Here is a 22,176-nt window from a genome sequence, read left to right on the forward strand (position 1 = left end):
CTGCGACACCCCACCTCTCCGCAGCAGCGATAGCTACAGATCCCCACCTGCAGATCGAGACCGAATTCCTGCAGCAACCCATGCAAATCAAGAAGCTCAAAACCTTCAATATCTTCAGTCCCCACATGCCCATTACCACTGCAGCTCCGGCTCCAGCATGTCGGTTCTCAATCGCCGAATCAAACATGGCGGTGTTTCCCCATGGACGACGACCTTGATGATCACAATCATGACGGTGACGACGGCGGTGCGTTTAATCAACGGTTGCAACAACAACAACGTCTACTTGTCGTGCACGGACACGACGGTGAAGAAGTCTGACGGGTTCACCTTCGAGTTGCTTTCGCCTCCAAGGACTCCTTTCAACGAGGCGGCACTGTAGCTGTCTCCCTGCGACTCCAAGCTGCTCATCCCCTTCTGCCCACCAGCACAGCGGCAACAGTTGCATGGAAGTTCACAATCATCATCAAATGCAAGTTGAAGTTGACTTCGAGAGTTTTGGCTGGCTCTTTAAGCCGATGCTGTTTTCGAACAACTTCACAGGCGGCCTCTTCAATTCTCTGTCAAAATCTTGGTCTCTGACCAACAAGACAGCAACTTGCTTCAGAGTATGTACGCCATGGCTGCTGCCTTTGAATGTGATCAACAAAACCAAAGTTTGTCAACTCACACCCAAAGACCTCATCCATCTTCTTGCCTCTACTGCTGCATTTGAATTGGAGAAGAACTTCAACGACCGCTGTCAAACGACTAGCCGATCGTGAAGCCCGACGCTTTGCACTACCTCCAAGCTCGACTCCAGCTTTCTGTCCATCTTCGTCCTCCTCTGCGAGCCCTCTCCTTCTACCGATCAGCTTCAGCAGCACGGACACCCCTTCCTCCTCCGTCTTCTCTCGAACTCGGCCTGGGTTTTCACCCACAAACCTAGCCTTGCAGAGCACCATATATATATATAAAAAAAAAAAAATAAAAAAAAAAAATGATGCATGCTACTATTAGCAAGTCAAAAGAAAAAGGAAAAGAGGAAGCAATGATGATGTTGGGAAGTAATGATGAAAGTAAAGAATAAAAAAAAAAATTAAAAAAAAAAAAAAAAAAAAAAAAAACATCTTTGGTCGATCAGTGCCACCGAAAGCAAAAAAATAAAATAATAAAATAAAGTAAAAGGAAATGATGATGTTGGGAAGTAATGATGAAAGTAATAAAAAAATATTAAAAAAAAAAAAAAAAAAAAAAGATGCATGCTACTATTAGCAAGTCAAAAGAAAAAGGAAAAGAGGAAGCAATGATGATGTTGGGAAGTAATGATGAAAGTAAAGAATAAAAAAAAAATAAAAAAAATAAAAAAAAAATCTTTGGTGGATCAGTGCCACCGAAAGCAAAAAAATAAAATAATAAAAATAATAAAATAAAGTAAAAGGAAATGATGATGTTGGGAAGTAATGATGAAAGTAAAGAAAAAAAAAATATTAAAAAAAAAAAAAAAAAAAAAAAAAAAAAAAAAAAAAAAACATCTTTGGTGGATCAGCGCCACCGAAAGCAAAAACTAAAATAATAAAAAACTCTTCGTTCTTCGTCAAATCCTCCTTCAAGGTCAAGCCCCAACGGCCCTTGAAGAACTTCCACCGACTCAAGATCAAGCCTCGACGGCCTCTTGAAGAAAGTGTTCATCATTCATCATCCGTTCATCCTAAGATCAAGCCCCAACGGCCCTTTGGATCAACAACCTCAACAAATTCACACATCCAATCGTTCTTCAAGATTAAGCCCAAAAGCCTTGAAGATCCGTTCATCATCCGTTCATTCAAGATCAAGCCCAAAAGCCCTTGAACAAATCCACACAACCATTATTCAAGATCAAGCCCCGACGGCCCTTGAAGAAAGTGTTCATCGTTCATGATCCGTTCATTCAAGATCAAGCCCAAAAGCCCTTGAAGAAATACACACAACCATTATTCAAGATCAAGCCCCGACGGCCCTTGAAGAAAGTGTTCATCGTTCATCCTAAGATCAAGCCCCAACGGCCCTTTGGATCAACAACCTCAACAAACTCATACACCCATTCTTCAAGATCAAGCCCAACGCCCCTTGAAGATCCGTTCATCAACTGTTCATCCTTAGACCAAGCCCCGACGGCCCTTTGGATCAACAGCTCATCCACAAACCTACACCCTACGAAGATAGAATCAGAGGATCAAATTACAAAGAGATTGTAACCCCAAAATCATTAACACAAAAATATATTTTGTACACGTATTTTTGTTTCTTGTTTCAGGAACTTTTTGTGTTTACACTAATGTCATGGGTGCTTGGCTTTTCTGTACTAGAGACACCTACTGCTAAAAGCTAATAAAGTAATCATCACAATTCAGCCTTCATGCAACAACATAGCCTCAACTTCTCTCTATAAATACCAAGGACCCTTTGTATTCAGGATCTCGTGGCAAAGACGGAATATCAGAAAGATATAAGAGGATACAGGGCTAAGCTATATAGCTTCATAGCAAAACCCTGTTCCTTCAGTTTCAGTTTCAGTTGCTACACATCTCCAAAGAGAGAACTCTAGCTACCATGACTGCATCAACTTCTCACCATCCATTGGCCTTTGCCTTTGGCATTCTAGGTATAACAATATATTAGCATTCCGCTCACCCCTTTTCTTCCCATGCACACCCCTACTTATTTGTGATCTTTGGATTGAATAAGGGGAGGAAATAAACTGAATTGTGCAAAATCGTTTCTCTTTAGTTTTCCTTATTCTACTTTTCTTCAATAGAAATTAACTTTTCTTCTTCTTACGATGTTCAATTTAAACAGGCAACATTGTCTCATTCATCGTTTTTCTAGCTCCGCTGTAAGTTTCTTTTCTTTGTTATTTATTTCAGGGATAATGAGGCAATTAACGAGATTTAAGTGGTTATTTAACTTCGACTAATGTTTTGGGTGATGCAGGCCGACATTTTGGAGGGTGTATAAAAAGAAATCGACGGAGGGATTTCAATCGGTTCCATATGTGTTTGCACTATTCAGTGCAATGATATGGATATACTATATTAATTCTAATTAAGTCCTTTATATAAGTCATATTCTACATGGAATTCAGCTAAACTAATCGAACTGCGAAGGTGGCACTACTCACCCTTGCTTGCTTAGTTGCATATGTAAGGTAAATTGCAATATAAATGGTCTCTATGACACAACCGAATGAGTTAATGGTGATGAGAAGGATCACATGAGACTTGTGGCAAGCGTTGATTTGAAGCTCTGGTGGCAGGAGGGATCATACGGCAAAGATTTTGAATCCATGGTTGCATAGGACATGACTCCTTTTTTTTTTTTTTTTTTTTTTGTTGAGCTCTGAGGTTGCTGCGACTTGCAGCTGTGGGTGAGCGTGATCGATTTTTGTAGTTCAAGGTGTGGGTTGCTGAGTTAACCCCCAATCATGTGATCCTTCAAACGGCCATTTGGGTTGATCCAAATGATTGTAGCTCAAGTCTCATGAGATCCTTCTCATCACCATCAACTCATTCGGTTGTGTCATAGAGACCATTTATATTGCAATTTACCTTACATATGCAACTAAGCAAGCGAGGGTGAGTAGTGCCACCTTCGCAGTTCGATTAGTTTAGCTGAATTCCATGTAGAATATGACTTATATAAAGGACTTAATTAGAATTAATAAATTAAATTTGGGTGCAGGTGTCTACTCTCAGGCTGCTTTTACTGGTGAACTTCGGGGGATTTTGCTTGATTCTTCTTCTGTCTCGCTTCTTGTCACAAGGGCCGACCCGCGTCGAAGTTCTCGGATGGGTTTGTGTGACTTTCTCTGTCGGTGTCTTTGCAGCACCTTTAAGCGTCATGGTAATTGATTAATCAAGTACCGTAATCAAATCCTTAAAGGTTTAACATAATCTCAATCTATATGCATTAAGATATTAATATATGCATGATTTGATTTGTGTGTTACAGAGAATGGTTATCCGCACCAAGAGCGTGGAGTTCATGCCGTTTAATTTATCCTTCTTCCTCACCCTAAGTGCCGTTAAGTGGCTCTGTTATGGCTTACTCCTCAAGGATCTCTATGTTGCAGTAAGTCATTTTATTTGTGTATAATAAAACTAATATTTATTATTTTTACGGCTAGTCCTGTTTAATTAGTACGCTAGGTGTGTCGGTTAACATGTCCTTAATTGTGGAATAACTTTCTTTTGATTATTTTTAAAATAGAAAAATCTGGTGATTATATGTCAATGTGTGCCACCACGCATGTATAATGCTAGCTTGATTACATCAAGCTTTAACTCGTTTATATCGTGGCAAACGAAAAAAAGGCCGTGATAACCTTATAAAGGTTAAAAGTGTATTAGATAATAGAATAATTTAATTAATAAAAAGCATATGCTGATTATAAGGAAATGGAAAAAAATCAGTCATTTGTTATGCAAACACTATCCCTTAATGGATCACTCTCTTACGCCAAGTTTAATTTAGTGACATATATGAAAGCAACAAGAACTATTTAAGAAGCTACAATATATTGTTCACAAAATTTAATAAGGTTACTTTATCGCAATTTTTTTTGATATATTCGCATCCCATCTGCACTCAAGTTTTTGAATTTTCCTCATATGAATTTAACGTAGAATATTGTTTGTATAAGAATATATCCGTTGACTTTAATTAATAAATCACATGATCCTTTCATTTGCAGACCCCAAACATAATTGGTTTCTCCTTTGGGGTGGTTCAGATGGCCCTCTATACAAAGTACAGGAACACCAAAACCATTGTGGAGGAAAAGCTACCAGAACACAAGGCCGATGTTGTAAAGCAAATCACAATTTTAACTACTATTCCTGAGGTGGAGGTACAAGTCCAAGCACCTGTAACCTCGGATGCCAATGGTACTGATGCTCATCAAAACTCTGAGCTTAACACTGACCAACATGTGCATCCACAAACATGCCGTAACGAGAAGATCATCGAACCATCCATGCCAGGCCAACTAGTTACATGTGAAGTTTGAATATTTATCATCTGCCGTTTGCCTGCTTGTACCTGAATCAATCGAGCTCGATCGCTCTATATAAATGTTTTGGACGTCATGATGCATATGTATCATCGTGTACATATGTCCTTTTGGTGCGTCTTTAGTTTTCCATGATGTTTAATTTTCCTTTATCTTTGTGTAAGCATATGAGGCTGGTTCATGTATAGACTAGCCTCCTCTTGTTCTTTCTAGGGAATAACGGTCTTCACAGTAATTATGTATGTTTCTTGGCCGTTTATGAAATAAAATTTGGTCTTAATTTAAGCTGAAGAGAAAGAAGGGATTTTGGTTTATGCGCGCATTAATTGAAATCCTAGATTTTCATCATCGGACAAGATTGCTTTATTCATTAATTGTTGAAGGGTAATGCTAGATAGACTAAATTTGTAGATTAAATATGCAAACTAAATGATGTATCACCAATAAAAATAAGCACGTTAATCAACGCTGAAGTAATAATCCAATCAACTTTCATGTCATGTGGTTTACAAGATTTTATTTACAAATTTAATCTCTATAGCATTACCCATTGTTGAAACCAGCAAGCCTCGGATTGGATTTTGGTTTTTGTCCTGGTACATTATTTTGAACAGGTACACAATTTTACAGGTAGATTAATTTATATGCATAGGTATAGTGATAATATACCAGTGTACATAGGACTATAATATAACCATGTATATATTCAAAATTATGCACGTACATAAGAAAAAGTACTAGAACAAAAATTCAATTTAACACTCAATTTTCATGGAAATAAATTTATTTAATTAAGGACGCAAATAAATATTTTCCAAAAAACAAGTTTAGTGTTTGTGAAATAGTGTTGTATAATGAATTTATGAACTAACTATACTGATATGCATTTAATACAATCACTAAGTTAACAACGAATAACATCGCCAAAAACAATGCCACGTTAGCCTAATCGGACAAATGAAGCTAATCGCTTACCCAAGTAAATCCCCATAGACTAAATTCGCTAGTCTCTCACTCTAAGCCATGTAAGTCCAAACGGTACACCACATGTTACTATATATACAAATGGTGGAATATGTGTATTAAAAAGTTAATAACTTAAAAAATAAAATTTCTCACCACTTCTATAAAAACATATGGTGTACCACTCGTATTCCGGTCACAATAAAAAATTTCTTCAAATTCTAGGTCTCAACACAAATGATACAATAATGGATGTATCAACATCCGCTGAAATGCAAGGGTCCAGAGACCAATGCTCTTTTTCCACCAAAAATACGCCCGTAATAGTTTAACATGTATGATTAACCTAAGTTACAATTTAACATGTATATTTAAAGATCAGGAGAAATCGAATCTCCTTAGCAATCTTTCTCGTTCTTTCGAAAAATACATTGAGTTTAACCTAAAGAATACATAGAAACCAATTAAAGTTGTATAATAGAGGTAGCACTAGACTTTGTTTTTAGGTATGTTTTTGTATGTTTTGCACATATTGGTTCTATTGCTGTCATTAGGAGCATAACTGGTAGTGCTTGTTGCCACGTTTGCGTGTACGCTACCTTCCCAGCTTTTGGTGTATTCTTTTTTTTTTTTTTCGGTAACAAGCTTTTGGTGTATTCAATTCAACCATATTCTTCCGTTGACGACAAGTATGACAATATATATGACATTGTTCCTTGCATTACGTAAGAGCAAAATTATAAACAATAGTTACAATCATGTATAAAAAAAATTCAATAATACAGGGCGGAAAATCTTTACGTGTAATGATCACATAACGAGTTTTACTTAAATCTTTTTTTCTTTAGTTTTACAATTGTGTTAACTTGTTAATATGATAAGCTTTATTAATGGCTTGGTGCCTCATGATATTGTTGATATTATTAAAGCCATATCCGTTCCTCTGGAGCTTTGTTTGGGGTTCCTAAAACTAAAGATAAATTCACCATCAAATCAGCAGATATATCGATTGTGCGGATTACTACTATGTTTTTTAACACTACTCACATGAATAAAGTGTGGACGTCATGCATTCCTCTGAAAGTAAGTTATTTGCTTGGCTTCTTATTCGAAAGAGACTCAATACGAAAGAGAGGATTCACAAGTTCGTCCTTGGGAGAGCTCTTGCTGCCATATATGTAACCTGGAAGATGAGTGCGTTAATCACTTATTTTTAAGATACCCTGTTGCAATGCAGATTTGAACCATTGCCCCTCTTCAGTTAATCCTGTTGGGCAGGGTGATCTGATTCATTGGCTTGATAATCTTGATGCCAATTCTAACTTGGATGTTGGCTTGTCTCCTCTTTCCCTTGCTCTTATGATTTTTTGGTAGTTGTGGAAAGATCGGAACGATTGGCCGTTTAATAAACAACTTTCGATTGTTTCTAGGGTTTTTCATAAAGCTTGTTGAATTATAAGTCTCTAGCTGATTGAGTATTAGAAATAAGATGAGTTTAATGTGTGTATTCACTTGAGCATATTTGTCAAGTGTAATGTTACAAGATGTAAGGCCATGAGTGCCATGTGGTGTGTGATCCATGTAATTAGGTAGATGAGTGACCAAGATTAAAAGTAGAGTTTTGTGTGGTCCTAAAAGCTAAGGCCATCAGTTAATGTAAAGGAGTGTTAGTGCTCACTTTTCGGGTAGTACAGAAATTATTCCTCTGCAACATTTTGCAAGAGAGAACAAGAAAGAAAGTTTTCGTTTCAGCTTCTTCCCTCTCTGTTTTCATTTTCTGTTCAGTTCTTCCTCTTCGTATCAAATCCATCAAATCGAGTTTCACTAACATGGCCTCAGAGCCTAGTTTGATCATTTGAGATCTGGGCGTAAACTGTGAAGCATTTTTGAGCTACACTTGAGCTCGTTCAGGTTCAAGCGGAGTTATCGAAACTTCATAGATTCCGATTTCGATTTGTGTTCGTCTTGTCTAAGCTAAGAGATGGCTGGGTCTGGAAGTTCTGAGGTGAGAACTCCGATCTTCTCCGGTGAAAACTACGAGTTCTGGAGGATTAAGATGATGACGATTTTCAAATCTCATGGGTTATGGAGATTGGTTGAAAAAGGGGTTACGATCTCAGAGTCAAAGAAGAAGAAGGCTGAAGGAAGCTCAGAGGAAGAAGGAGACGATGAGAAAATGGTCGCAGCATATATGCAAGATGCAAAGGCTCTAGGTATTATACAAAATGCGGTTTCTGATCAGATTTTTCCTAGGATCGCCAACGCCGACTCAGCTAAGGTGGCATGGGATCTACTGTATGGAGAATATCATGGTGGTGATCAGGTTAGATCCGTAAAACTTCAGAATCTTAGAAGAGAATTTGAGTATGCTAGAATGCGAGATGATGAATCCCTGTCTAGTTATCTTACAAGATTGAATGAGTTAATTAATCAGATGAGAACATTTGGTGAATCCCTTTCTAATGAGAGACTTGTGCAGAAGGTTCTGATTAGTCTAAGTAAGCCTTATGATTCCATCTGTTTAGTTATAGAAAACACAAAGTGTCTAGAGTCTGTTGAGTTGCAAGAAGTTGTTGCGATTTTGAAGAGTCAGGAACAACGATTTGACTTGCATAATGTTGATACCACTGAGAAAGCTTTTGCATCATTCTCATTAAGTCCAAAGGGGCAAAACAGAAGTGGAAGTCAATCTGGCTCATCAAAATTCCAGAAGAATTGGAATGCTAAGGGAAAGAAATGGGATTCGAAACCTCGATTCCAACAGAAACCTTTCACTAGTCCTGCACCAAATCCATATCAGTCACAGTCAATGAGTCAAGAGACTGTCAAACCACAGTGTAGAGTGTGTTCTAAGTATCATTTTGGTGAATGTCGATATAAGGGGAAGCCTAAGTGTTATAATTGTGATAAGTTTGGTCATTGGGCTAGAGAATGTACTGTAGGGAAGATTGTGCAAAAGGCAAACTCTGCAAATCAGGTGGAAGTGTCAGGAAACCTGTTTTATGCTAATAGTGCAATTTCAGAATCAAATATCAATGGAAATTGGTATGTTGACAGTGGTTGTAGTAACCACATGACAGGGAATGCTGATCTCCTTGTTGACATAAATACAAATGTTGCTGGAAAGGTGCAAATGCCTACTGGTGTGTTAGTGAATGTGGCTGGAATGGGTTCATTGCAGATTGACACTAACAGAGGTAAAAGGTATATCAGGGAAGTCATGCATCTGCCAGGTTTAAAAGAGAACTTATTGAGTGTTGGGCAAATGGATGAGCATGGATATTATCTAGTGTTTGGAGGAGGTTTGTGCAGCATATATGATGGACCTTCACTTGAAAACCTTATCATCAAGGTTAAGAAGAAGGAAAATCGATGCTATCCTCTTTCTCTGGTGAAAAATAATCAGTTGGTTTTGAAGGCTAGTTTGGAGCATTCTACTCAGTTTTGGCACAGAAGACTAGGCCACTTGAATTTCAGAGGGCTTCTACAACTCAGTGAAAAGAATATGGTGCATGGTCTTCCATATCTAGAAGCAACCAAAGATGTATGTCAAGGATGTCAATTTGGAAAACAGCACAGAGAATGGTTTCCAAAAGATCAAGCCTGGAGAGCAAGCTGTCCTCTGGAACTTATACATGTTGATCTCTGTGGTCCTATGCAGAATGCCTCCTTGGCTGGAAACAAATACTTCATGTTATTAATCGATGATTGTACAAGGATGATTTGGGTGTATTTTCTCAGATACAAATCTGATGCACTCAATTATTTCAAAAAATTTAAGTCAATGGTGGAGCTGCAGAGAGGTTTCAAAGTTAAAAGTCTAAGGAGTGACAGAGGTGGAGAGTTCTTATCTTCTGAGTTCACTAAATTCTGTGAAACTGAAGGCATTCAAAGGCAACTCACCATGGCTTATACTCCTCAACAGAATGGAGTAGTGGAGAGAAAAAATCGAACTGTGGTTGAAATGGCAAAGACCATGCTTCATGATAGAGATATGCCATATGTTCTTTGGGCTGAAGCTGTACACACAGCTGTATATATTCTAAATAGGTGTCCTACAAAGGCACTAGGAAATACAACCCCCTTTGAAGCCTATAGTGGCAGAAAACCAGGTCTTGCACATCTCAAGATTTTTGGTTCCCTGTGCTATGTTCATATACCTACTGAGACAAGACAGAAGCTAGATGCTAAGAGTGTTAAAGGTGTATTTGTGGGTTATGCTACATGTGAGAAGGGATACAGAATATTTGATCCATGTACCAACAAGTTAATCTTGTCAAGAGATGTGGTTTTTAATGAATCTATGACCTGGAATTGGAAAGAAAGTTCACAAAGTTCAGCTGCTGCAACTTACATTCAGGATCAACCTGAGAATGTAGTTTGTGGGAGTCCATATGAGATGAGTGTGATTGAAGGAAGTTCTCTCAGTCCTAGTTCTTCTTCTCATGCACAAGAACAAGAAAGTTGCACTCCTGAGTCTGCACAGATTCCAGAAACTTATGATCACTCACCTCTAAAATGGAGAAATTTGAATGATGTCCTTGCTCAATGCAACTCATGCATTCTGGAACCAGAAAGATATGCAGATGCAGCTCAGGATGAATCATGGTTAAAAGCAATGGAAGATGAATTAGCTATGATTGAGAAGAATGGTACCTGGAAGCTTGTGGATAGACCAACTGAACAGCCTGTTATTGGAGTTAAATGGGTCTATAAGACCAAGTTGAATCTTGATGGATCAGTTTTAAAAAACAAAGCTAGATTAGTGGCAAAGGGTTATGCTCAAAAGCCAGGTCTAGACTACAATGAAACGTATGCTCCAGTGGCAAGATTGGATACTATCAGGACCCTTGTAGCCTTGGCAGCACATAAGAACTGGAAATTATATCAACTTGATGTAAAATCAGCTTTTCTGAATGGTGTATTGGAAGAAGAGGTTTATGTGGATCAGCCTGAAGGATATGTAGTCAAGGGAAAGGAAGATAAAGTCTATCGATTGCATAAAGCCTTGTACGGATTAAAGCAGGCTCCAAGGGCTTGGTATGGAGAAATCGATACATACTTCTCACAGTGTGGTTTTGAGAAAAGTTTGAGTGAACCAACACTGTACATCAAAGCAAGGGGGCAAGACATTCTGATTGTCTCTATTTACGTGGATGACATAGTTTATACTGGAAGTGATAGACTGATGCTTGATGAATTCAAAGAAGACATGAAGAGAAAATATGAAATGACAGACTTGGGTCTTCTCCATCATTTTCTTGGAATGGGGGTAATTCAGACCAATTCTAGCATTTTCATTCATCAGAAAAAATATGCAAGTTCTTTACTAAGCAAGTTTGGTCTGAATGAGTGCAAATCTGTGATCACACCACTTGTGGCAACTGAGAAATTAACTAAAGATGATGGAAGTGGTGCAGTAAGTGAAGAGCTGTACAGAAGCATTGTGGGAAGTCTTCTATATCTCACAGCTACTAGGCCTGACATCATGTATGCATCCAGTTTGCTTGCCAGATTTATGCACTGTCCCACCAGCAAGCATTTTGGAACTGCCAAACGTGTGCTCAGATACATCAAAGGGACTCTAGATTATGGTTTGGAGTATACAAAAGGCAAGGAGGCAATGTTGATTGGCTATTGCGACAGTGATTGGGGTGGATCACCAGATGATAGCAAAAGTACATCTGGATATGCTTTTTCATTTGGAAGTGGAGTTTTTTCTTGGGCTTCAGTTAAGCAGAGTTGCGTGGCATTATCCACTGCAGAAGCAGAGTACATAAGTGCATCAAATGCCACTGCACAAGCAATCTGGCTTAGATTCGTCCTAGAAGATTTTGGGGAACTTCAAACTGAAGCAACTCCATTGCACTGTGACAACACCTCAGCAATTGCAATCACCAAGAATTCTGTCTTTCATCAGAAGACCAAACATATAGACAGAAGATATCACTTCATTAAAGATGCACTGCAAGAAGGAATCATTGATTTGATCTATTGTCCCACAGAAGAACAGATGGCAGACATTTTCACAAAACCTTTGGCTAAAGATCGGTTTAATTATCTTAGGAGCATGCTTGGAGTGAAATCAGCTCAAGACTTAAAGGGGAGTGTTGAATTATAAGTCTCTAGCTGATTGAGTATTAGAAATAAGATGAGTTTAATGTGTGTATTCACTTGAGCATATTTGTCAAGTGTAATGTTACAAGATGTAAGGCCATGAGTGCCATGTGGTGTGTGATCCATGTAATTAGGTAGATGAGTGACCAAGATTAAAAGTAGAGTTTTGTGTGGTCCTAAAAGCTAAGGCCATCAGTTAATGTAAAGGAGTGTTAGTGCTCACTTTTCGGGTAGTACAGAAATTATTCCTCTGCAACATTTTGCAAGAGAGAACAAGAAAGAAAGTTTTCGTTTCAGCTTCTTCCCTCTCTGTTTTCATTTTCTGTTCAGTTCTTCCTCTTCGTATCAAATCCATCAAATCGAGTTTCACTAACAAAGCTCTGGTGATTGTCAATAACTATCGCGATTGTAATTCTTCTAAAGGAGTTAAATCTGTTCCTCCTGCCATCGGTTGGAAACCTCCGGATTATCCTGCTTTCAAGTTGATACTGATGGGTCTGTAATCTTGGATGGGTTTGTAATCTGGTGATTGGCAATAACTATCGCAAGCTGCTTGTGGGTTCGTACTTTGGCTTCAGACTGGATCTCCGATTCTGGCTAGCGCCAGGAAGATTGGTGTTGCGAATGTTCTGGTTGCTGAAGGAAAGAAGGTCTTGGAGCAGCCTTTCAGAAAGGTCTAAATTTCCTGAAAGTGGAGGAAGATTCAAAGACGCTTATTGATTCGATCAATGGAGACATTAATTTTTGCTCCTTGGAGGACACGCTCGATCTTGTTCAATATTCAGAGGTTGGCCTGCAAGTTTCAATCAATCTGCTTCTCTCATTTTTTTATAGAGGTGAATTTTGTAGTGGATGCCCTTGCATCGAGTGGTCAGAACTCTTGTAGTGATTTGAGGTGGATGCAGTCTCTTCTAGTGATTTCAGTTGTTAAACTTACGCCTAATTTGACATCTATATAGTTCTCTTCTTCCAAAATATCCAGTGCATAACGACATATGCACTCTTATGCATTTAGACAATTTTATACAATATTCAAAAGTTTAAATTAGAAATGCATTCTATAATTATATAAGATGGCCTATTAAAAAAAAGAAAGAAAACTATATAAGATAGATAGCATGCAATAACTATTTAAAAAAAATAGAAATTTCTATCATTCTCAATAAAAATACAAAAATAAAAATGGGACCATTTTCGACTTGGATAGGATCAAGAGTAGGATATTTTTGTAGTGGGATCTTTCTGTGTTTTGTTTTATCAATGCTTACAGTATCGGAGCAATCATCTCATGGACCCTTTTTAATTTAGGGGTGTGATATTCACACATCCCATTTTACTTCTCACATATTTTTTTAATTTTCGGTCGTCGGATCGGATGAATTGAAAAAGATCAACAGACAGAAACTATCAAGAGGTGTGTAAGAAGTAAAATGGAGTGTGTAGATAGCACACCTCTTAATTTAATAGTGTTAGGAGAGTGCCGACGAACATAATGGACAATTTTCAAAATCTATAACCAATAAACTTTTCTTTATGCCGACGAACCTATATTATGTAATACTAGCCTTCATGCACGCGCTCATGCACGTGTAGAAGACATTTTTTGAATTATGGCGTGTTACTCGCGACTTATATGTTTTAAATGTATTTATATGCATAAATTGACTAAAGGAAAGTCAAATATTTGAAGTAAATGAATAATCTTAGATCATCCTAGAAGAAACCCCTTATAAACAAATTAAAACAGCTGAATTCACATAATAAAATCGGTCTCTATAGAATTTATATTAAGAATAGAGAAAATAATATTTAATAAACAATTGATTGAATCATATTATTGCTAGCCTATTGTGAGACTAAGCCCACCCCGTCCCCCTTAGTGTAGATAATATCATTTATTTAAAAAAAATAAATCATTTGACAATTAATTTAATCACATTATTATCTGTATGTAAAAGACCATTTTTATAACTGGCATTACACACCTCTTAAGATGCTTTAAACGTGTTTAAAAATAGAGAAAATAATATTTAATAAATAATTGATTGAATCACATTATTACTAGCACATTGTGAGACTAAGCCCACTTCTCTCCCCCTTAGTGTAGATAATATCGTTTGTTAAAAATAAAAAAATAAAAAAAAATCATTTGATAACTTACCACATTGTTATCCGTGTGCGAAAAACATTTGTTATAACCAGCATTACACGCCTCTTAATATGTTTTGAATGTGTTTAAAAATAAAGAAATTGAATCACATTATTGCTAGCTTATTGTAAGGTACTAATTAAAAAAGAGCACCAAAAAATAAATTATTAAAGAAATATTGTTAAAATGATGAAAATGCCCCTACCTTATTTGATGTATTTATTTTGGAATGCCTTTGAAGCTTTTTGTTTTGAGGGCATTTTTGTCCAAATATTTTTGTTGAAGCATGGTTACACCAAATCACTATTCACCTTTTCCATTCTCTTTATATATAATAGATTGGAACGCTAAGTGTTCACTTAATCGGAGGCTTTTTTTTGCGAGGATGTGAAGGTGAGAGAGTTAGGTTGTTAACTGGTGTTATGATGGAATTTTGGGTTTGTTTGGAAGTGTTTAAAATAATTGAAGGCACTTATAAAAAAATGTTTTTTTGGCTCCAAAAGCACTTGAAGTGCTTTTATAGGAAGGACTTCAAATGTTTTTCAAGAAGCACTTGTATTTTTGCTGATGATTGCTTCCAAAAATATTTTCACTAAAAACGCTTTAAACCCTTTTAAAAGTACTTCTAATCGAGCTCTTTAACTTTTTATGGTATTAGAGTCGGGTTGGTGGATGTGTGAAACCCAACAACCATAGGTGTTTCACGTCATTCGATTAGTGTTGTCCACATGTTAGGGTTAAAAATTCGTCAAATATGAAAAGAAAAAAAAAATGACTTTTCATGGATTTTGAAGTTGGCTACTCCTACCTACTGGTAGTCTATCACAAACTCTTTTGTTAGCTAAAATGACACATTAGTAACCATACCGATGTTGTCTTTCAACTTGCGTTTTACATGTACAACATGGCAAGTGTGAGAGTCTTGTCATAAAAGACTTTGATAGAATTCTTGGGAATATGGGATTTTTTTTTCATTTTAATCAACAATATGATAAAGAGTAATGCAACATTTACTACATTTTTTATACCACGTTTATACTATCTCTCTAATAAAGGTATAACCCACCAATAAATGTATGTCCGTTTCCGTTAAAAATGTGGTGCAAATGTGGTATGAAAAATATGGTTGAAGTAGCATTTTTGTCTGATGAATGATAAAAAAATTTAAAATATATGATAAGGGTATAAAGATAATAAGAGGCCTATTTTAAGTGAGGCCTTAAGTACGTTGTTCGCCTTACCTATGGGCCGTCTCCGCCAATTATTGTTGTTGCCAGTGTTGCCCTAACAAAATGCTTTCGTAGTTAATGTTCGTTCTTATCTTTATGCATTTCACTGCTCCATCCAAAAATTTCATATGTACCTACTGTACTTAAATGTGATTTGTTTTACACCGCCCAGGTTTGAGTTTTAGGATTTGACCATGGACGGTTTTGTAGCATTTTTGTTTAAAAACCGTTGGAGAATAGGATCTCACATCGGGCGTATGATAAAATAATATACAATTAATATATGAGAATTTACATTCCTAATATCACCGAAATTTTTTGTGATAAAACACAACACCTAGCAAATAAGTGGTTAAGTTAGAACAATATTGGTGATATTGGTGGTGAATCATGTTGGGCCTAAAAGTTTATCATGGTATCAAATCAGGCTATTCTTTCGAAACGTCATGAGTTGGGATCTTGAAAAATTGTGGTAGCTCCAACTTAAAGATATTAAATGACTCGGCATTCGAAAATTTGCATTGGCTCTAATGAATGAATGTTGACTGGGCTTTTGAAAAGCTATGCTAAGTCGGGTATAATGACTTGATATGTTCCCAACGTAGGAATTGGTTTCTCTTGTAACCTCATATAATTAAGGTCATGCGTGAAGGGGCGTGTTCAAGAATAGAATGGCACATTGTGCATATGACAAAATAACATACAATTAATAAATGAGAGTTTCTGGCCCTAATATTACCAAGACTTTTTCTGATAAAGCTTAACACCTAGCAATAGGTGGTTAAGTTAAGAATAATATCGATGGTATTGGTGATGGCAATACTGAACCTGAACGGTTATCAAAAAGTCATTTGAAACTCGACTGGTTTGCTCATGATTTTGGCTGGCGTGGAGATTATTTGGGTTTGATCGTGATAGTCGATCTCATCCTAATGACGTTTTTGGATTTTCAAACCCACCTGTAGAATAATCTCACCAACATTTTTCTTCTTTTTGAAAAGAGTAATGTTATGGAGACTAAATTTGTAGACTAAATTTTGTAAACTAAATGACATAGAAATTGGTGATTGTATGACATTTTTGGATTCTCAAACCCACCTGAAGAATAAACTCACCAACATTTTGCTTCTTTTTGAAAAGAACAATGCTAGGGAGACTAACTTTGTAGACTAAATTTTGTAAACTAAATGATATGGAAGTTGATGATTGAATTATTACTTAATCGTTGATAAAAGTGCTCATTTTTTATTGGTGACACCTCATTTAATTTGCTAATTTAGTCTACAAATTTAGACTTCCTAACATTACTCTTTTGGAAACTTTGTCAAGATAAACAAAATTAGTATTTTGGATGAGCAATAGGGTTTCTTGGCAATGTGAACTTTCCTTATTTAACTACTCAACTTTGCTAACCAAGATTAAATCGGTGCACATGACTGGCACGTCACCTGGTAATATTGCTAAAACATGGAGTACACAGGATATTATAGAGAATTAGGGTTTTACGAATTGAGTATGGCGGATATACAGGGTCAACAGGAAAAGTTGTATCTTGTATGGGTAAGAAAGCATGGGATCCGTCCTGATTCTGAGCTTTATTCTTTACCGTCGGATTGCTTCTTTATGCCAAATGAGCCATGATATCTCCGGATAGCCCTACGTACATATCAAGTGCGATTACACATCAAAAAGCTCCTTAGTGCGATTCTGGGTGAATGAAGTGCGATTCTGGGTGAATGAAATAATTTCAAACCCTCTAGATTCCTACAAAGGACTGAGCAAGTGGTCTTGATATGTAACTTCAATCTAGTGCGTTGCAGTACAGTATCTATAGTTCATTTTTGTAGTAAAAAGACGGCAGGGAAAATCTATACCAGCCATTATTACCGGGTCTAATCGGTTAAATCAACAATAGTTTTTATCTCTGCTTTCTTTCCCATGAACGGGCAAATAAAATATTCCACTTCGAACTCTAGAACTCAATATCTGGTGTTTCACGATCAGTATTGGAAATGAACGGAGGAGCGATGGAACGTGCAGAGCCACATGTTGGATCACTCCAATGCGGCATGAAGCTGCTGATGCCGAGTCGGCTCCTATGCCACTTGCTATGCCCAGTTTGGTCCCTCAGCACAGTGTATATTATTTTGCAAAAGAATTTTATAATATTCAGAATAGACTCAAATAAACAACTAAGAGATCACTTAACTATATATTGACTAATTAATGTATGCGATTAATTTTGATTTGTTGAGTAAGAAATTCGAACAAACAATTTGTGTTGAAGAAGTCAAGGAGCCACCTAAGAAAGAGCAAGGAAGTCCCTAGAAATGAACTATGATTTGTAACCATTAAACCACTTGGTGGGTGACACATCAGAAAGAAACTTTAGTGGGACCCCAGGGATTTTTTTGTACGTACCAGGAGTAGTTGCACTAGGGTTTAACTGGTGTGAGGCCGTTCACGTTTAGGAGAGAAAAGACTAAGTAGGGAAAATATAGGGTAATAGGGGCTAGCTAAAAAAGCTGTTTGGATTATGTAAACGTCAAAAAGCTCAAATGAACAACTGGAAAGTTAACCCTAGAGTGTTACAATGATATTGCTTCGCACTTTTTTTGCATGCAACTTGATATCCCTCAAATTCGTGACCCTTCGATCTCCCAGCTCCTCTTTGTATAAATAGATCACACCCTTTGCTTCTAAGCATGTCTTGTGTTGAGAAGTATAAGATAGCAGTTGTGCAGTAAAACTCTCTTGTTGTCACTGCGTGAGCAAGGGATCATAGAGTGAGTGAAACAAAGAGAGCCTTCCAATCTTTTGGTTGTAATCCAAGGATATGGCACTTCACCACACTTTGATTTTGGCCTTTGGCCTCTTAGGTATTGTAGCTTATGTGTCCCTTCTGCCTCCTTTTCTTTTTCACTAACTGATCAATGGTCACAACTAATTAATGCACGCTACATAATATTGTTTTTAGTACGTGTTAAATAAGTTCTCTTTAAGATTTCAAGTTTAATTACAAACCAATTTTTGGTAAATTATAATTTGCTAAGACTAATATATTTTTTACCTTGTCCCTTTTTCAATTCTTTTGTCGTAGGCAATATCATCTCCCTTTTGGTCTTTCTTGCTCCAGTGTAAGTGGCCAATGTATTAACTACTCCATGGAAAATTTTCAAATTTTTATACGCGTACGTCCTTGCTAATGAGAACAACGATGGTTGTAATTGCAGGCCAACTTTTTACACAGTTTACAAGAAAAAAACAACTGAAGGGTTTCAAGCACTTCCATATGTAATTGGGCTCTTGAGTTCAATGATGTACATATACTATGCCCTCCTTAAGGAAGAGCTGAAAGAGGATGCCACTCTTGTCATCACAATCAACTCGGTTGGCTGCGTCATAGAGACTATTTACATTTCCCTCTTCCTTTTCTATGCCCCTAAGAAGGCCAGGGTATGTATTGGTTGTCTAGAACACTAACAGTCTTCAAATGTTTTTCATTACTCTAGTTTGAAGCTTACATATGGGTTTTATTTGGCACTTGCAGATCTCAACCGCGATGCTTCTGTTCTTGCTGAACCTTTTCAGTTACGGCATGATGGTTGTTTTGACTCGCTTTCTAGCCACAGGTGAAACACGTTTTAAGATTGTGGGATGGATTTGTCTTGTGTTCAGCCTAAGCGTATTTGTCGCACCTCTTGGTGTCCTGGTAATTAGCAACTTCGACCTAAAACAAATCTTACCTATTTGTAACATCTCAACTAACCGTGCTGTAATATCATTTTGGAAGAGGTAGTACTTCCAAAGAAGGTTTTTGTTTCTTCCAGGGGTAAATTAATTTCTTAAGATAACATTGGTAAATTTGTGCAGAGACAAGTAATACGGACCAAGAGTGTTGAGTTCATGCCATTTCCGTTATCATTTTTCCTAACATTAGGTGCAGTCGCATGGTTCTTCTATGGTTTTCTGATCAAGGACTACTACATAGCTGTAAGTGAACCTTGGTAGTTTACATATATAAGCTTACATGTACAAGTTACATGCTTGTAACATGCAGGCGTGAAGAATTATACTAATTTTATCCCTTTAATTTGAAACTTTCTCTATACATTATTATATTAATCTTTTGTGTTCCTCTTGGTTTATCGGACAAACAGTTTCCAAACATGCTGGGCTTCCTCTTCGGGGTTGTTCAAATGGTGGTTTACGTAGTCTACAAGAATGCAAAGAAATTCCTGGAAGATCAGCCAAAAGTTCAAGAATTATCTGAGCACATTATTGATGTGATGAAGATCAATACTTCGGTGTGTCCGGAACTGAGTCCTGCAGTGATTTTGAATCCAACTGTGGACATTACAAATGACATGATTGAAGTGGTTCAAAATATAATTGTCATGGCTGAAAAGACAGAAAAAACCAAGGAAGCTGCCATTGATGATGATTTCTCCACCAAAGTTTGAACCCAAAATTGAAGGGACGTGCATATGTTATAAGGTTCTTAAGTCTTCAAGATAAGCATAGTTCCTTCTGTTTTAAGTTTGCCCTAATTGAAGTTTAATTTGTGTGTTGCATTAATTAACTGTGCTCTAAGGCGTAGGTGCCATGGGCGTATCTGTGTTATGTATCCCCCTCTAATCTCCCAGTCTTTCAGTATCTCTGTTCCCTTAAAGCTCTGTAGCTATCTGATGTAGCTAGCTTTGTATTAGCTTTAAATTAATTAAGCTTATTTCAATTAATGTATTAAGGAGATATTATTACTAGTTAACTACATGCTCTAGATTTTTTTTTTCCTTTTCTTTTGAGGGCTCTTCACAGATAATTCCTTAAAACTCCAACTTCTAGGCAAAAGCAAAACTGACGAACCCAATTATTATCGCACTCGTCAACATTAACAATTGGTAGATAGGTTAGATCTTTTCTATAGTTTAATTCTTGAACTGTTATTCACTAACATTAACCATTCTTAGACAGACTACACAAACTAAAGTATTTTCCAATGAACTTTCTAAAATGCTCATCTTTTGGGATGTTCAAGGTAAAAAGCTAGCTATGGTATGATCAAATTCCAGAAAAACCAAAACAAATAGAAAAAACTTATCAAGTACGATATAACTCAATTTAGAATGGTTGTTGCTGGAATATATCTTAATCTGATTTTTTTTTTTTTTCACAAACGAAAATGACACTTAGATTAAGAAACTTGGCGAAAAATAATGCATCATAGACTATAATTTTCTTACTTACTTTTATAATTATTCCAATTATGTCAAACTAATTTACTATCATGGATAAAAATTTTAAAAAATTAAAAAAAATTTAAAAAAATTTAAAAAAAAAAAGTCACCAACACAGAAAATGTCTCACCGTAACATAAACTAAAAGTTGGCAAAGAATTTTTTTTTCTTTCAAGCCTATCCACTTGAAGTTAAATTTTTGCCGATATTAAGTTAGCTAGCTTTTTTAGGAAATTTCAGTGGGGGAGACGCAGACAAACCCTAGCAGCCAGAACGAAACAACACAATCTCTCTCTCTCTCTCTCTCTCCATGCTATTGCATGTAGCTAGTGTTGAATGACTCGAAAGATTACACACCGGGCCGATCTGAATGGGCCCGCCTAAACACATCTAGCTAGTGGAACAAAATCACCCATATACATGAGTTTGGAATCTGCAAAGATCAGAATATTCTTCCCAAGTGAAAGGTAACTCACTGTACTTAATTATAGGGCAAAGGCTTTTCATTTTCCCCGTGAGATATACATCACGTGTTGATTTAAAGGTATTCATATAATTAAAATAAGCTAAGATACTAGCATGAATTGACAGAGTCAGAGAATATTTTATTCTTATTTAAATTACACTACTAAATAAGAAGTGTTACGCTTGTGTAACGTAAAAACAAGAATTATTAATCCTTATTTACATAACCCAAATGAGATACGCTTACAATTCCCTTGAGTTCATAACAGAATTTGAAATCCTGTTTGCCAATATTACTCAAACTCAGTTTACCTTAGTCGGAACATGATATGTTTAGTTAATTAGGATCTTTTTACGTCCGGGGTTCAAATTTTCAAATTCTTCCCCTTCCCCCAAACTTATTTTTTAGAACAAATGATATTATCTACACTAAGAGGGAGGGGGTAGGCTTAGCCTCACAATGGACTAGCAATAATGTGGTTCAAATTCGCTATTGGTGAAAATCAAACCTAAGACCTCTCACTTACAAGTGAAGAGTAATATCATTAGACCGTAGTACTAAGTGGCCCCTCTCCCATATTTAAATTTAAGTAATAACATCACTCATATTCAAGGGAAATAAATTAATATATTTCAAATCTAGTAAGACTTGTGAGCAGTACATAAAGTGACTAGGGAACCACATTAAACCCCATAAAATTTCTCCTAACAAGTGCAACGTAACATAAGTAGGAAAATAATCCAACAACATTTTCGCTCGCATCTAGTGTATTTTGAGCCAAATTTGTGATCAATGTGTGTATGTTAAGCTTGACACGTGAATTAGCTTGAATTGATACTCTCTTTTTAATACAAGTGATATTCTTACTCTAAACTATACTAATAAGCGAAGAAGGGAGAGTTTGAACCTTGAATCTATAACGCAATGAACTAAAAAAAATATCATAACCAGGGCAATCAACCACTAATAGTTTCATACTATCTTAG

At 36.6% G+C, this 22,176-nt stretch overlaps 1 protein-coding gene and 1 pseudogene across 1 annotated transcript; both read left to right on the plus strand.

Annotated features, from left to right (window-relative positions):
* Positions 1–2,571: 2,571 nt before the first annotated feature.
* Positions 2,572–5,026, plus strand: LOC137713854 (bidirectional sugar transporter N3-like; annotated as a pseudogene).
* A 13,189-nt stretch (positions 5,027–18,215) lies between these two features.
* LOC137712750 (bidirectional sugar transporter NEC1-like) lies at positions 18,216–20,255 on the plus strand. Its single transcript, XM_068451901.1, has 6 exons — positions 18,216–18,366; positions 18,588–18,624; positions 18,721–18,943; positions 19,038–19,199; positions 19,361–19,480; positions 19,648–20,255. Exons 1-6 carry the CDS (start codon positions 18,324–18,326, stop codon positions 19,948–19,950), a joined length of 888 nt encoding a protein of 295 aa, XP_068308002.1. The 5' UTR covers positions 18,216–18,323; the 3' UTR covers positions 19,951–20,255.
* The last annotated feature ends 1,921 nt before the right edge of the window (positions 20,256–22,176 follow it).

The sequence above is a fragment of the Pyrus communis genome, chromosome 13 (assembly GCF_963583255.1).
Source record: "Pyrus communis chromosome 13, drPyrComm1.1, whole genome shotgun sequence".
NCBI classification, from domain to species: Eukaryota; Viridiplantae; Streptophyta; class Magnoliopsida; order Rosales; family Rosaceae; genus Pyrus; species Pyrus communis.